This window comes from Aquarana catesbeiana, linkage group LG03 (assembly GCF_042186555.1).
Source record: "Aquarana catesbeiana isolate 2022-GZ linkage group LG03, ASM4218655v1, whole genome shotgun sequence".
NCBI classification, from domain to species: domain Eukaryota; kingdom Metazoa; phylum Chordata; class Amphibia; order Anura; family Ranidae; genus Aquarana; species Aquarana catesbeiana.
The window spans coordinates 169,317,043-169,333,616 of NC_133326.1; the positions used below are offsets into that span (position 1 = coordinate 169,317,043).

Consider the following 16,574-nt stretch of genomic DNA (forward strand, 5'->3'; position numbering starts at 1 on the left):
GAGATGCGATGCACAGCTTATCCCTCCTGACAGGCAAACTTTGAGGCAAACTTTGGAGACTGTTATCAGATTGGTGCACTCACGCACCTTGCAAATGTGAGTACCCTAATGTAGGGAGCCTTTATTCTAATAAATATTTAAAAACTATATCACACTATCCAGTTTTTCTTTTCCTTTATTCCTAACTGTGGAGTTGCTGCTGAAAACTGTGTATCTGGATTCCATCACTGAGCCGTGGGATGGCTCATAAGCGTGTTTAGACTCAGTCTCACAGCTGAGTCGCACGCTCTGAGGTGAGCGGCTGTCCCTGGGGGGTCACTGGATGACACTTGAGCATGGAATTCTGAGCACTAAGCACTAAGATGAATGCATGCACGTTGGATTTTTTTATGTACTGTTTTTATGGACTTTATGTGCATTTCTTTCATATATTGGACTTTAATAATCACGTACCACATCTTGGATTTGAAATTCAAACTCATTGTGTGGCACTTGGCACTTTGTTGTATTTTGCACTTATCACTGTAATATATTTATTTATAATTTTTTTCTTTTTTTTTTTTTTTTTACGGTAAATTTCAGACTATATAAATGAATTTCTCATCCATTATATATACAGGTAGTAGTTCAGTAATCGCTACTCTCATTCTAATGGTATACATCTAGTATATTATTTACACACTGCACTTTAAAATCACTTGTTTATATATATATATATATATATATATATATATATATATATATATATATATATATATATCCTTTGTGCCTTGCTGTGGCTAGATAAGCCGCTTATGCGGTATTTTCAGTATACCTCATATGCATTAATAATCTCCAGATTGATATTTTCACCTTAGCGCAGCGTATCTTTTGTATTGCACGGCATGTGAAACGTGTTCTGCGTGGGCAGCTAGGTGATTTCCACATTTGAGGCAATATACCATTGTGGCTCGCAAAATCCCCTTTTATCTTCATATGCAATTTGTCACTTGCCACGTCACCTGCCTTCAGATGCGGATTGTCACTTTCTACCATCGCCTGCCACCAGATGCAGCTTGTCACTTGCCACATCACCTGCCCCCAGATGCAGTGTGTCACTTGCCACCAGATGCGGATTGTCACTTGCCACATCGCCTGCCACCAGATGCAGTTTGTCACTTGCCACGTCCCCTGCCATCAGGTGCAGCTTGTCACTTTCCACATCACCTGCCACCAGATGCAGCTTGTCACTTGCCATGGTACTTGCCAACAGATGCTGATCGTCACTTGCCACATCGCCTGCCACCAAATGCGGATTGTCACTTGTCACGTCACCTGCCTTCGTATGCAACTTGTCACTTGCCACGTCACCTGCCTTCAGATGCGGATTGTCACTTGCCACATCACCTGCCACCAGATGCGGATTGTCACTTGTCATGTCACCTGCCACCAGATGCAGATTGTCACTTGCCATGTCGCCTGCCACAAGATGTGGATTGTCACTTGCCACCAGATGCGGATTGTCACATGCAACGTCGCCTGCCACAGAATGTGGATTGTCACATGCAACGTCGCCTGCCACAGAATGTGGATTGTCACTTGCTACCTCACCTGCCACCAGATGCAGATTGTCACTTGCCACAAGATGCGGATTGTCATTTGAAAGTGGCTGTGTCTCAGAGTGAGGGTGGGCAGTAAGAGATGATGTAATCTCTCTGCTGCTCAGGACTGCAAAGTGAGGGCGATGACTGCGGTGGTGCAGGGCAGGCGGTGAGATATGATGTTATCTCTCTGCTCTCTCATCTCACTGGCCTGGCCATTCATTGGCCTCCCTGCCTGCTCACAGGTCTGTCTGCCTGCCCGCTCACTGGCCTGCCTGCCTGCTCACTGATCAGCTCGCTCACCTGCCAGCCTGTTTACTGGCCTGCCAGCCAGCCCGCCGCACTGGCGGTCTGGATGCAAAGAGGCCACAGCCCGGTACCGGGCCGCGGCCCAGTGGTTGGGGACCCCTGCTGTAAAGTGTGAGCTTACATAAAACCACCTTACTTTGACAGTCAATCAGAGCAGCTGGGGTGCAAACAGAAGGCAAGTATGCAAAGATGGGAAAGGTGATAGCTTAGAGAACTTGGTCATGAGCAAAGCACAGGTTCAATTTAAGGAATTCCATTTTGTGCCCATGTACTAAACTTGAAAACATAATACATCTAGTTGTACAAAAAACATATAACAATACATTTCTTCCCTAGGATAACTGCAGTAAACGAAAATCAGATAGATTGCCATCTATTACTGCTTTTAACATGTCTTGAATCACTTTACACTGCCAAAAATGTAAAAAACATGTTGTCCTTTCAATGAAGGTGTCTTCACATCGACACAGTTGTGTTAATATAGTGTGACATACCTGCTTGTACTTGCATAAACTTCCTCATAGCTTTGAGCTCTTGAAGGATGGCCTGCAGAGTAGGCTGACAGTTACACGTGCAACACTTGGTATCGGTCACAGAATTCACCAGTGGCAATTCACCTGTAAATAAGAGTTATTCCATCAGTCTTTCTGCTCGATTTGATCAAATGTTTTTGAATCTTTAAATGAGAGCCCCAGGAATTATATTTGAAAAGGACATCAGGATTTATGTGTTAATTACACTTACCTCTGTGCTGTCCTTTCTGAAATCCAGCTCTCCTAGAACTGCTTAAAGAGAGCAGCAAGTACCATCAGTTCAACGCTTATAGTCTGTGTGCTTTCTGCTTCTGGTCCCTGCTATTTTCCAAATGGAAACAGCAGCCACATAGACTTCTATTGTCACAACTATTATTATTAAAATAGCAGGGAGAGGAAGTGCACAAGCCAAAATCATTGAGATAACAGTACCACTACAATCCAATTCCAGTTTTGGTGCATCTGTACCTGGAGAAAGGACATCATGGATGTAAGTATAATAATTAACAATTTACACTTAGTTCCTGCTGTCCTTTTCAGGTCTTATTTTTGGAGCTTTCCTTTAAGGTTCCATGCACACTGGGCCTAAAAGAAACGCCAGTTCCCTTGGCAGAAAAAAAATGCTTGTATAGTGTTTTTGTACACAGTTTAGGCGAGTTTAGGAGAGTTTAGCGTTTTATCTGCCATAAAAAGCTCCAATCAGTAACGCAAACCAGAAAGTTTTTTTTTTCTGCCTCTAAACATTGATCTTAAAATATGCCTGTAATTGTCCTAATGTGCATGGACACAGTAAGTATGATTATTAAAGATGTATATTCTGTTTGTAAGAGAAAAACTCACCCAAGCTCAACTGCTATATAGTATAGTTGGTGAGTAGTCAGTGCTCTGGCTAATTAAGCTCACAAAAGATCCATAGAAAGTACAGGCCGGCAACTCGACAGCTTCTCCATAGAAAAGATTTATTTAAGCATTACAGCAATTACATCATCCAAAAATGCTGACATGTTTCGGCCTTAGACTTTTGATGAAGGCCTAAAGCCGAAATGTGTCAGATTTTTGGATAATGTTATTACTGTAATGCTTAAATAAATATTTTCTATGGAGAAGCTGTTGAGTTGCTGGCCTGTACTTTTTATATTCTGTTTGTACTCTTGCATAGGGCTGTATTCACAAGTACTGCTCTTCAAGGTGTCGTAAAGATGGTAAAGGGCCCTACCTTTCTCAACTACTATCTGGAGCCCTCTATAGAAGCCTTGGGATTTGGTTGGTGCAGTATGTGCTGGCAACATCATAGAAAGTGATAGTAAATAATGGGATGTAGTATGCAAGACCACAATACTGCTAGTATCTTGTGAATTCTTACTAAAGACTGGGTCTGGCAAGGTGGGCCCTATACCAAAGGATCCATATACAAAGCAAAAAAGAGCATCAAAGGACTGTTTTTTGTACAAGAGCCTCCAGAAGTATATGTATGTCATGGCATAATAGATGTAATATGTCACATGTTCACCAAATGAAAAAGTACCTCTATTTATACTACAACCACACTTTCCATACAAGTATACAGGGCAAAAGTATAAACTGGAGCAATCTGAAAACCATTGCCAAGATGGAGTTCATGATCATGTTCAAAATGCCTGCTGTAAGGCATATTCCCATCATAAAATAAATGTAAGTCTATTAGTAAATGCTATGTTCTTTTAAGAAGCTGCTTGATGGTGATGCTTGCCTTTGGGATCTAAATTTCTTCAGCTTCCTTGCCGTTTCGACTAAGTTTTCTGTTGAATTTACTACATAGTTTTCATTTTCTTGTTAGATATGCAAAAAAGTTTCACTTTTTCAAATTCAGCACTTTTACTATAGTATCACTTGCACGTAGCAAGTTGTTTAATTCAATAAAAGTACTTTGTGTTACATTACATTGTACAAGGTTTGACAAGTAAATGGATAAATCAATATGACTAAACTGCCATTATTTAAATTCTGATAATAATGAGAAGAATTATTCTCAGGCAGAAATAAAATACTTGCAGCGCATCATTATCTTTTTAGGAAAGGTGCACAGCAGCACTGTGTGTGTAGCACAATGTAACTGGTGAGTACCCAGTTTAAAGCGGGGTTCCACCCAAATTTTGAACATTATCTCTATGCATCCTCTTCCTTGCCTAGATGCTGACATGCTGTGTAAAAAAATTTAAATCGCCGTAATTACCTTTTTTTTTTCTAATCTTCTTAGCACTTCCTGGTTTTCCTCCCATGGGAGTAGGTGTGTTTCTAGCCTCTCCCAGACCTCCCACAGTCCCCTGGGAGCTAGTCTCAGGTTTCCCAGCATGCATTGTGCAACAGCATCATCACAACATCTCGGTGAATGCTGGGAGCACAGCATTCACTGCATCCAGGAAATACATGCTTGTGGGCTTCAAATGCCCACAATGAAGATGGAAACCGCCTTCAGTGAATTTTATAAGTTATTCTTTACAATGAAATCGGACACAGGCGGACTTATTACACAGAACATGTGAGTAGATAATCATTAGAAGAAAAGTTTGTGAATGAACTCCAAAAAAAAAAAAACGATAGCTAGGTGGACCCCCGCTTTAAGAGAGGAGTATGGTCAAAGCTTTTTATAGTTACAGGAGTGCACTTACTTGTGACTTCACAGAGCTGCTCCAGGCTCTGTGAAGGATCCCAACCATATTGTCGGGATCCACCCAGCTGCCTGATTGACAGCTGGCTCCAGTTGTCAGCACATGTTTGAGAGGCAAAGACTGTGAACACTGGAGGAGCAGAGCAGAGAGGGATGACTGAGAGTCACTGCTCTCCGCTCCGAGAAGAACAAAAGCTAAGCAATAATGTGTTGCTCAATTCTTAGTCTTAGAGCCGGAGGGGTACAGCTACAGCATCACACTGATTCTACAGCATGGAGGTATGTACTGTATGTTTGATTTTTTAGAAACCCCAAGGTTCCCCTTTAACCACTTGCCGTCCGGGACAATTCTGACACTCTCACATACACAGATTATGTATTTTCTGAAAGCAAAGACCCTGGAGAAAAAAACAGTCATTGCTGTAATTTTTTATGTCACACAATATTTGTGCAGCGTTTTATCAAACACATGCCTGTGGAATGACAAAAACTACAGTAGATGAGATTATCTATAGGTGATGCTTTGCAGGTTACAAGTTTAGAATCAAACAGGAATTCTGGAGCTAGAAGTACTGCTCTCACTCTGACAGTCTAAGTGATACCTTACATGTGATACCTTACATGTAATACCGTACATGTGATACCTTACATGTGATACCTTACATGTAATACCGTACATGTGATACCTTACATGTGATACCTTACATGTAATACCGTACATGTGATACCTTACATGTGATACCTTACATGTAATACCGTACATGTGATACCTTACATGTGATACCTTACATGTAATACCGTACATGTGATACCTTACATGTGATACCTTACATGTAATACCGTACATGTGATACCTTACATGTGATACCGTACATGTGATACCTAACATGTAATACCTTACATGTGATACCTTACATGTGATACCTTACATGTAATACCGTACATGTGATACCTTACATGTGATACCTTACATGTAATACCGTACATGTGATACCTTACATGTGATACCTTACATGTGATACCTTACATGTAATACCTTACATGTGATACCTTACATGTGATACCTTACATGTAATACCGTACATGTGATACCTTACATGTGATACCTTACATGTGATACCGTACATGTGATACCTTACATGTGATACCTTACATGTAATACCGTACATGTGATACCTTACATGTGATACCTTACATGTGATACCTTACATGTAATACCGTACATGTGATACCTTACATGTGATACCTTACATGTAATACCGTACATGTGATACCTAACATGTGAGATGCGATCACTGTTTACATATGCATGCGGGACCTACGTTTGCATTTGTGTGTAATTTTTTTAAAATCAACTTTATTTGCTATGGCAATAAAAATACCTAGTTAAAACATCAAAAACATTTGAAGGTGTACAATTCCGTCAGCTCCGGAATGATTTACCCCCTTAATGACAGGCCATTTTTTGCGATACAGCAGTGCGACACTTTAACTGACAATTGTGCAACATTGTACCCAAACAAAATTGATGTCCTTTTTTTCCCACAAATAGAGCTTTCTTTTGGTGGTATTTGATCACCTCTGTGGTTTTTATTTTTTGCGCTATAAACAAAAAAAGATAGACAATTAAAAAAAAAAAATTATATTTTTTACTTTTTGCTATAATAAATATCCGAATTAAAAAAAAAAGTCTTAATCAGTTTAGGCCAATATGTATTCTACATATTTTTGGTAAAAAAAAAAAAAAAAATCACAATAAACGTATATTGATTGGCTTGCGCAAAAGTTATAGCGTCTACAAAGTAGGGGATAGATTTATGTGATTATACTTTTTTTTTACTAGCAATGGCGGTGATAAGCGATTTTTAGTGGGACTGCGACATTGCAGTGGACAGATCGGAAACTTTAGTCACTTTTTTGGGACCAGTGACATTTATACAGCGATCAGTGCTATAAAAATGCACTGATTACTGTATAAATGACACTGGCAGGGAAGAGGATAACACTAGGGGGCGATCAAGGGGTTAAGTGTTCCCTAGGGGGGTGTTTCTAACTGTGGGGGGAGTGTACTGACTTGGTGTACAGAGAGATCGCTGTTCCTGATCACTAGGAACAGACGATCTCTCTCTACTTCCCTGTCAGAACAGGGATCTGCTTTGTTTACACTGGCAGATCCCCATTTTGGCTCTCTGTGCAGCGATCGCGGGTGGCCGGCGGACATGGCAGCCGCTGGCCACGCACATCGGCTCCGGCCACGCATGCACGTGCAACTGTTATAGCTGTTGCACGGAGCTCTATACTGGTACGGCGATTTGCGCAATAGAGCCACCCTGCTACAGTATATCTGTGGCGGCTGGTCGGCAAGTGGTTAAAGGTTTTTTTTAACCTTAAAAAGGTTGTGAACCATAAACATGAAATGTGAATAAAGTATATCCCTCTATACTGTGTGCTTGTCTCTATTAAGAGCATTACGTGTCAATTCTGTATTTATTCCTCTGCTATCAGCATGAATCATTTCTGACAAGTTTTCCTGACACCAAAAGAAAAATTGTGACGGGGAAGGAAAGCAGATTGACCTCCTCAGTTCTGTTCCTGTAAGCTGTGTGGAGGGGGGTGTGTCCCTTCCCTCCAATCAGCTCTCGGAGTTCTCCTCACTGAGCTCTGCAGAGTGTAATTTCAGTTCCCCGCACCCTTTTTTCCGATCTCTTAGACAAGCTTTATAAATTTAGCACTTTGAACAGATGTAGAGACGAGACGATGCAGATAAACAGGTACAGCTTATGTAGGAGAATTTGTTTCATCTCCATGCATCACCTGAGGCCAGTCACTTTACAGGGTATATGCAGGGGTTTACAACCACTTTAATGTATTCTCTGCATTAAGGTTAAAAAACTCCCACCATTAGCGCCCACCCAGCAGCCCCCCCCCCCCCCCCGCATATTTTTCTTCTATCCAAGACACCCCCGCATATTTACCTGAGCCCGATATCTCGATCCCAGCACTGTCCACGACAGTGGCAAGGTCCCGAGAAGGCATGGATGAGCAAGTTTGGGGTGGAGGAACTTGACTGGCCTGCACAGAGTCCTGACCTCAACCCGATAGAACACCTTTGGGATGAATTAGGGCACAGACTGTGAGCCAGGCCTTCTCGTCCACATCAGTGCCTGACCTCACAAATACGCTTCTGGCAGAATGGTCAAACATTCTCATAGACACACTCCTAAACCCTGTGGACAGCCTTCCCAGAAGAGTTGAAGCTGTTATAGCTGAAAAGGGTGGGCCAACTCAATATTGAACCCTACAGACTAAAGCTGGATACACACTATACAATTTTCTGTAGATTTTTTCCTATAGATTTACCAAAACCATATAATATGAGGACAAACCTAAACACTTTCAATTTGTATGCAATCAGGCAGGCCCTTGTACTACATGGTTTTGGTAAAATCTAAAGGAAATCAGACAACAAAAGTTGTATAGTGTGTATGGGGTCTAAGACTGGGAAGTGCATGTAAAGTCAGGCGTCCCGATACTTTTGGTAATATAGTGTACATCACCTCGTACAAGATTTATAACAGTATTTAGGGACTTTGGGGGGGGGGGGGGGGGGGGCAGAAACTGCTATCAGCCAGGAGCAGAGAGATAAAGCCAACTGTCAATCAGGCAGCTGGGGGGATCCCAGAAAAGATTTGCAGGATCCTTCCAAAACCTGAAGCGGCTCTGCCATGTCAGCTGACAGCGGGCAATAGCTGTCTCTCAGCAAAAGTAAGTGCACTCCTGTGATCCACAAGAAAAGTATGGGCAAGTTCCATATTGTCCTGAAAACTCACTGGCTTGAATTGGCATGTTGTTCCATGGAGCCTGTGCCGGCTGAATGGGGGGGGGGGGGGGGGGGGGCAGAAACTGAGTGCTAAAGTTGAAGTTTGGGGTTTATAAAAAAAATAAAACATCTAAACTAAACGTTATGCTGCAGCATTGGTGTGATTCTGCAACTGTCCAATGTCAGCTCTAAGACCTGAACAATCACATGGCTGCTGATCATTCTTGGTCAGCCCAGAGCAGAGAGTGGTAACTGTCAGTCATCGCTCTCCGATCTGTTCCTCCAGCACTCACCAGAGCACCAGGCAGGTGAGGATGTGGGAGCTAGGCTGGCTTCTGCTATCAGCCAGGAGCAGAGAGATAAAGCCAACTGTCAATCAGGCAGCTGGGGGGATCCCAGAAAAGATTTGCAGGATCCTTCCAAAACCTGAAGCGGCTCTGCCATGTCAGCTGTCTCTCAGCAAAAGTAAGTGCACTCTTGTGATCCACAAGAAAAGTATGGGCAAAAAAGGTTTGGCAATACTGCTCTTTTAAAATGCAAGGAAAATCAGGGGGTATAGTCAAACATAGAAGAAGGTAGAGTGACCAGCAGATGATCATAAAAAAAATTATTTTTGGAACAAGAAGGGAGGAGCTATGGAGAAAAAAACATTTATCCTTAAACATGGACACTATCATGAGTGCTAATTTAAGGCAAAGACCCCATAAAAAAACCAAAGGACCAATCAGTGCTGGAAGCTTCAGCATACATCCTCAGCCATGGGCTTGCACGCTTGTGTGAACGAATGTGCAAGGTACAATGAGGGTATAAGTCACCCCACACAGCCACAAGCAGGAGTTGGGAGGTAAGTACCTTACAGTAATTCTTTCCCACCTGAGTATATACATTGATAATTGAGGACATTATTACAGAATAGTTAAGACATGCCTATGGCTTCAACTGTATATTATATCTCCAAATGTAATCGTTTTAACGTGTGCTTTTCACTCTGTCTATGTCTCTGTCTATGAATTTTTATCTGTCTATGCTTTTTTGTCTGTCTATGCATTTTTGTCTCTGTCTATGCATTTTTATCTATGCTTAACTGTCTATGCATTTTGTCTATGCATTTTTTCTGTCTATGCATTTTTGTCTCTGTCTATGCATTTTTATTAATCTCTGACTATGCATTTTTTTCATCATATGCATACATTTCCATTTGATTTCCATATAGTGCATAACGAATGATGTACTGAAAATGAATAACATAATGACTTGCCTAATAAAATTTATTTCATGGAGTTTTTTCATAACCTTCATGTATTTGGATTCCCAGCACATGCCAAAATTACTGTTTTAGTACCATGAGCATAGAACACTTGTACATTGTGTATGATTATACACTATATTGTCAAAACTATTATTTTATTATAACTATAACAGTCTCATCTCTGCTGGAAAGGCTGTCCACAAGGTTTAGGAGTGTGTCTATGGGAATGTTTGACCATTATTCCAGAAGAGCATTTGTGAGGTCAGGCACTTGGATGAGAAGGCCTGGCTCGCAGTCTCTGATCTAATTTATCCCAAAGGTGTTCTATCGGGTTGAGGTCAGGACCATTTAAAGTTCCTCCACCCCAACATCCATGTCTTTATAGACCTTGCTTTGTGCACTGGTCCAAATCATTTGATTGAGGGGGGGATTATAGTGTGGGGGTTGTTATTCAGGGGTTGGCTTCTTAGTTCCAGTGAAGGAAACTCTTAAGGCGTCAGCATACCAAGACATTTTGCACAATTTTATGCTCTCAACTTTGTGGAAACATTTTAGGAATGGTCCCTTCCTGTTCCATCATGACTGCGCACCAGTGCACAAAGCAAGGCTTATAAAGACATGGATGAGCAAGTTTGGGGTGGAGGAACTTGACTGGCATGCACAGAGTTCAGACCTCAAACTGATAGAACACCTTTGGGATGAATTAGAGCAGAGACTGCGAGCCAGGCCTTCTCGTCTAACATCAGTGTCTAACCTCAAAAATGCGCTTCTGGAAGAATGGTCAAACATTCCCATGGACACTCCTAAACCTTGTGGACAGCCTTTCCAGAAGAGTTGAAGCTGTTATAGCTGCAAAGGGTGGGCCAACTCAATATTGAGCCCTACGGATTAAGAATGGGATGCCATTAAAGTTCATGTGCGTGTAAAGGCTTTTGACATTATACGTAGTGTATATTAAACAACCTAAATGAAACAAGGCATACAGCAGATAATTCTACACCAGCCTATAGATACATTCTCTGACTCTGGTGTCAGTTAACTGTCGTTTTTTATTTTTCCACATACTGCTATGCTAATGTATTATACAATTTAGTATGAAATAATTATAGTCTAATGTGTATCTGTATCTCATGTCCGCTCCTAGGGTCCTCAATGGGTAGCTGCCTCTTAAGTCTATAATGACTTGTAAAACATACATGGTGCAAAAAGGTTTACTGCAATCTTTGATTATCCCATTTACTCAATATAAATACCAAACTTTAAACTGCACCAGCCAGGTTCTCCAGGTTGCAGTGATGACAGTAATCTTATATCTCACTGTGGATTTATACGTCTGCATGCACCAAGGAAAAACACAAAATAATCTAAAATGCTTACAAATGTCAGACCATACATTCATTTTAGATCCATTTTAGATCTACATAGATGTTACATACCATTGGATACTGGGCTTTTCACATGATTCTGCACAGTCTTAGAGCGAGTTCCATATTGTCCTGAAAACTCACTGGCTTGAATTGGCATGTTGTTCCATGGAGCCTGTGCCGGCTGAATGGGATCATCAGCAGCACATTGTGGGCTCAGGCTACCAGTCCAACTCATATCCAAGTCATGACGTTCCTCCTTAAGTTTCTCCCCTTCTTTGGCAACACGCTGGTAAACCCGCACAGTGCTGTCATTCAGTAGTCTCCTCATACCAGTGATCTGTTTCTTGATTTCCATACCTTCATCCCCTGTGTAAATAACAAGAAAGATTAGACACGCATTGGCACCCAAACCAACCATCCTCTGCAAGGATCATCACACAGAACACTTTTACCTGGTCAGTAGCACAGTAGGGAATTGAAGCAGGGAATACCCAAACACATAAGAAGCAAAGGCCTGACGAAGCCCATCAAGCTCAGCCTATAAATAAAACATCTCTTTTACAGTAGACTTATTTTAAACACATGGTCTAGTCCTAAAGAAATCAACTTACCATTTTTACTTTTTCATTTGAAGCGTAATGGAGATTTTACTGATTTTACTCTTAATTATTTTCATTTTTTTTTTAATTAGAAGGTTTTTACACAGTTACAAAGAGTCAAATATTGATAATATTGATTTTTTTTTTTTACCTTTGATAGCTTTTCAATGAGATAAAAATAATTGTAGAATACCATGCACTCATCTTTATTTGTGGCAATTTTCACGATAATTTTCACTATAATATTAGCTAAGAGAGGATGCATAGTCCGCAATTGCACTCTTTGCAATTGAACAAAAAAACGGAGAATAAAAGAGGAGAAGAGGGAGGGCAAGGAGGGTGAGGGGCAATGAAAGGTAAAATTAACCTTCTGAACTTTGGAAGGTTTTTACCCCCTGAATGACCATGGCATTTTTTTGCTATTGTGCTACTTTAAAGTGGTAGTAAACACTTTTCTAGTATTTTTACCTACAGGTAAGCTTATAATAAAGCTTACATGTAGATAAAATTAATATTTCAGTGACTGGCAGCCGGTGATGTCACTAAAACTGACAATTGCGTGGCAATTTTCTATTATAAAATTTTGGAAACAAACAATCTTTCTTCATAAATTTAGGCCAAAATGTAGTCTACTACAATTCTTTATTTACAATATATATATTTGAAAATTGAACAGTCCTGATGTACTGACTGCCTCTCTCATTTTCTGAGGCCAGAACAGTACAAATACCCCCCAAATGGCCCCTTTTTGGAAAGTAGCGCGTTTTTTAAAGTTGTAAATTTTTGTCACAATGTTTTGGAAAATTAAGAGATTAAATAAAATGTGTTTTTTTTCCACCTGGGTGTGCTTGGGGGACCGCCTGGTTTCTCCCATGGTTTCTCCCATTTTTTTTTGGTGTGGGGTTCCCCTAAAAATCCATACCAGATCCGAAGGATCTGGTATGGTCTTGGGGGGGGGGAACCCCACGCCGTTGTTGTTTTTAAATTTTGGTGCAGGGTTCCCCTTCAAGATCCTCAGAGCATACCACAAGTCAGATCAGTTAAAACGATGATCCGACTTGGATGCGACTTACATTCAAATCAATGGGCTGAAATTGTGCCCAAGCCAGAGCAAAGTAGTGCACTGAGCATTTTCAAAGTCGGACCGACACATGTCGGAGCAGTTAAGACGGCTCTCATAGGGAACCATTCATTTTGACATGTCATGCAACTTGTGCTCTGGAAGTCGGAGCGCATGTCGGACCAGTGTGAACTGGTCCTAAGATATGATTGTCTATCTTCTGCCTTCCCTGTCCTTCCACTTGGTTTGTGAAAGCTAGTACAGTAAAACCTTGGATTTCGATCATAATTAGTTCCGGAAACATGCTTGTAATCCAAAGCACTTTTATTTCCCCATAAGAAATAATGGAAACTCAGATGATTTGTTCCACAACTATTTATTAAGAAGTCCTTCAGTTTATAGTCCATAGAAAAAGATTATAGCAATGTGATAGGTTGTGTAACTATAAAATATCCATCTACAAATGTCTGCCTCCACAAGGGGATTAGAAGCAAAATCCAGCAGGAGCTACAGTGTATAAAAGAGAAAAGAGGAGCCTTTAAGTGTAGCAATATGGTTACATTTAATGAAGGTACAACATTTAGTAACTCACAAGGTTGATGAATAAAAGAGGCACATCTAAGTATGCAGGCACCTGGGGCCAAGCTTTCCTCTGCACCGACGGCTCTTACTGCTGTTAGTCTGCAATTGTGACCGGGAAGACTACCCTGCAGTAGAGCGATTTGAAAGTGAGGCTTGAAGCGCTCATGGAGCGCAGCGTGGAAGGGATGACATTGATGGTGGTGCAGAAGACGGTCTATGTGGACAGCTTTGCCCCGGATGCTTGCATACTTAGATGTGCCTGTTTTAATCATCAACTGTGTGAGTTGCTAAATGTTGTACATTCATTAGGACCCCTTTCACACTGGAGGTGTTTTTCAGGGGCTTTTGGGCTAACAATAGCGCCTGTAAAGCACCTGAAAAACACCTCCCCTGCAGCCCCAGTGTGAGAGCCCAAGTGCTTTTACACTAGGGCGGTGCGCTTGCAGGATGTTAGAAAAAGTCCTGCAAGCAGAATCTTTGGGGCGGTGGAGGAGTGGTGTATACATCACTCCCCCACCGCCCTTGCCCATTGAAATGAAAGGGCAGCGCTGCCGAAGCGCATGAAAGCGTTTCGGCAGCGGTGCTTTTCGAGCGTTATTAACCCTTTCTTCGGCCACTAGCGGGGGTTAAAAGTGCCCCGCTAGCGGCCGAAAAGCACCTCTAGAACGACAGTAAAGTGCCACTTTACCACTAACGTGGCTGGCAGCCAATGTGAAAGAGCTCTAAATGTAACCATACACTTATGCCGCGTACACACGGTCGGACTTTTCGACCGGACTTGTCTGACGGACGCCGACGGACCAAATCCGGCGAACAATCCGATCGTGTGTGGGCTTCACCGGACCTTCAGCTGACTTTTCCAGTCGCAAATCTGACGGACTTTAGATTTGGAACATGCTTCAAATCTTTACGTCGTAACTCCGCCGGACCCAGAAATCCCCTCGTCTGTATGCTAGTCCGACGGACAAAAACAGACGCTAGGGCAGCTATTGGCTCCTGGCTATCAACTTCCTTATTTTAGTCTGTTGTACGTCATCACGTACGAATCCGTCGGACTTTGGTGTGATTGTGTGTACGCAAATCCGGTCGTTAGAAAGTCAGTTGAAAGTCCGCCAAAAGTCCTTCGAAAGCCTATCGAAAGTCTGTCGGACGGGCTGCCGGACTTTTGTAGCTGAAAAGTCCGACCGTGTGTACGCGGCATAAGAGGCGCCTCTGTTCTGTTTTATACTCAGCTGTGACATGACGCTACTTGTATATCAAGACATCGCTTGTATATCAAGTCAAAATGTATTTTAATTTGCTTGTCTTGCAAAACGCTCTCAAAACAAGGTTTTACTGTACTGATAAACTGATTATACAGTATATAGTTAATCAGTAGTGGTTCTGCATTATGTTGTATGGTGAAGTCATATAATAACTTGTTAATAAAAACAGCTGTGAAATGGCATCCAATAGAAGGAAATATTGTTTTATATGATAATATTTCTATTAAAACAAACGTCATCCATAATAAATTCTGCATTTCCTTCCCCACATATCTGTGAGTATTGAATATTCATGAATTCAATTTTAATATTAAAAAGCTCTAAAAGTGCATACTGTTAAAAATAATAGCAAAACTGATGAATAGCTTTTACTAGAGAACATTATTTTCTGGTTCTGGTCCATTACAGCCTCAAAGGAATGGAAACATGGCTGCTATGAAGCCAGTTATCTAAGTGAAATCCTACTACTACACATACTAATGCAAGATGATTATAAATTAGCAGAGAGTAGTACTTTTTCAGTTCAAAATAATAAAAGTAATTTAAAGTAATACCTTTCATAGTGAGCTATTCAATTACTGATGTTAATGAAAATTCAATAGACAAAAGAGCCTAGTGATTGGAATTTTTTCCACTTCAGAAGTTTAAGTCTCTTCTTTAATTTATTTCTGTTATTTTGACCCACAAAATGACCGTGCTGTTTGTTTAATGATGCATTCGATTTAACTCACCACTTCTGGGAGCCCACTACACACTTCACCAGGTTTCTTATCAGTGTCTTCTGTTTTGGGATGAGTATGCTTTTCCCAGGCACATAGGCCCCCTTCTTTTGTCTGAAATGAGATTCAGACACCTGACCTGTGTGCCTGTGACAACTCATTAGCACTCTATTTAAAATCATCCCAGTGCACTGTATCAGTGCATAAGCAGAAGCGTTTACGAGTCCCTTATGAATTTCAGTATCCTGATTATTTATCCTGATTATCATTCAGGTTTGACCCCTATATATGTTTATCAATTTGCTGCCTTCCCTGACCTTCCATTCATTTCTGATTACACTGGTCTGACCTATGCTCTGACCTTCTGCCTGACTTTGACTACACATACATCCTAAAGTTTGATCCCTTCTTTACCTGTTGCCTGCTTGTCAGTTGCCACCAGTTTGGTAATTCCAAGGTTCACAGCCTTTGGCTGCCACAAAGGTTCCAACCTTCTTTGTTTTGGGTACTGTTAAAGAACAAGCTCTCCTTGGATTTGGTGAGATCCAGCGGCGGTTTCTTCATGGGTGCAATGCTTGCTGGCCACAGGGGCTCATTGTGTTCTCACACAGTGCCAACAAGTGTGGGGAAATGGCATTCGGTCCTGTATCTCTATCTATATCTATATCGCAGTTGCAGCATTGTAGGAAGATCCATCTAGCATTTGTGTATGCTGAGAAGGGGATTGGGTACTGATGTATTGCTGGGGGCAGGTCCCCATTTCCTGGGGTAGCAGGACTGTGATTGGCTGCTGATGTGGTCTGGCCTACCAGAACTGGGGAAAAAAAGAGAGTTCACACTGAAG

The 16,574-nt window shown here is 41.4% G+C and overlaps 1 protein-coding gene across 1 annotated transcript in view; it reads right to left on the bottom strand.

Annotated features, from left to right (window-relative positions):
* Positions 1–16,574, bottom strand: part of BEND7 (BEN domain containing 7) — a 103,296-nt gene that overhangs the window by 37,902 nt on the left and 48,820 nt on the right. The window contains exons 3-4 of the mRNA XM_073619516.1: positions 11,575–11,871; positions 2,384–2,506 (exon numbers count right to left, since the gene is read on the bottom strand). Coding sequence (XP_073475617.1) covers positions 2,384–2,506; positions 11,575–11,871 — 420 coding nt within the window. The remainder of the gene's footprint in view (positions 1–2,383; positions 2,507–11,574; positions 11,872–16,574) is intronic.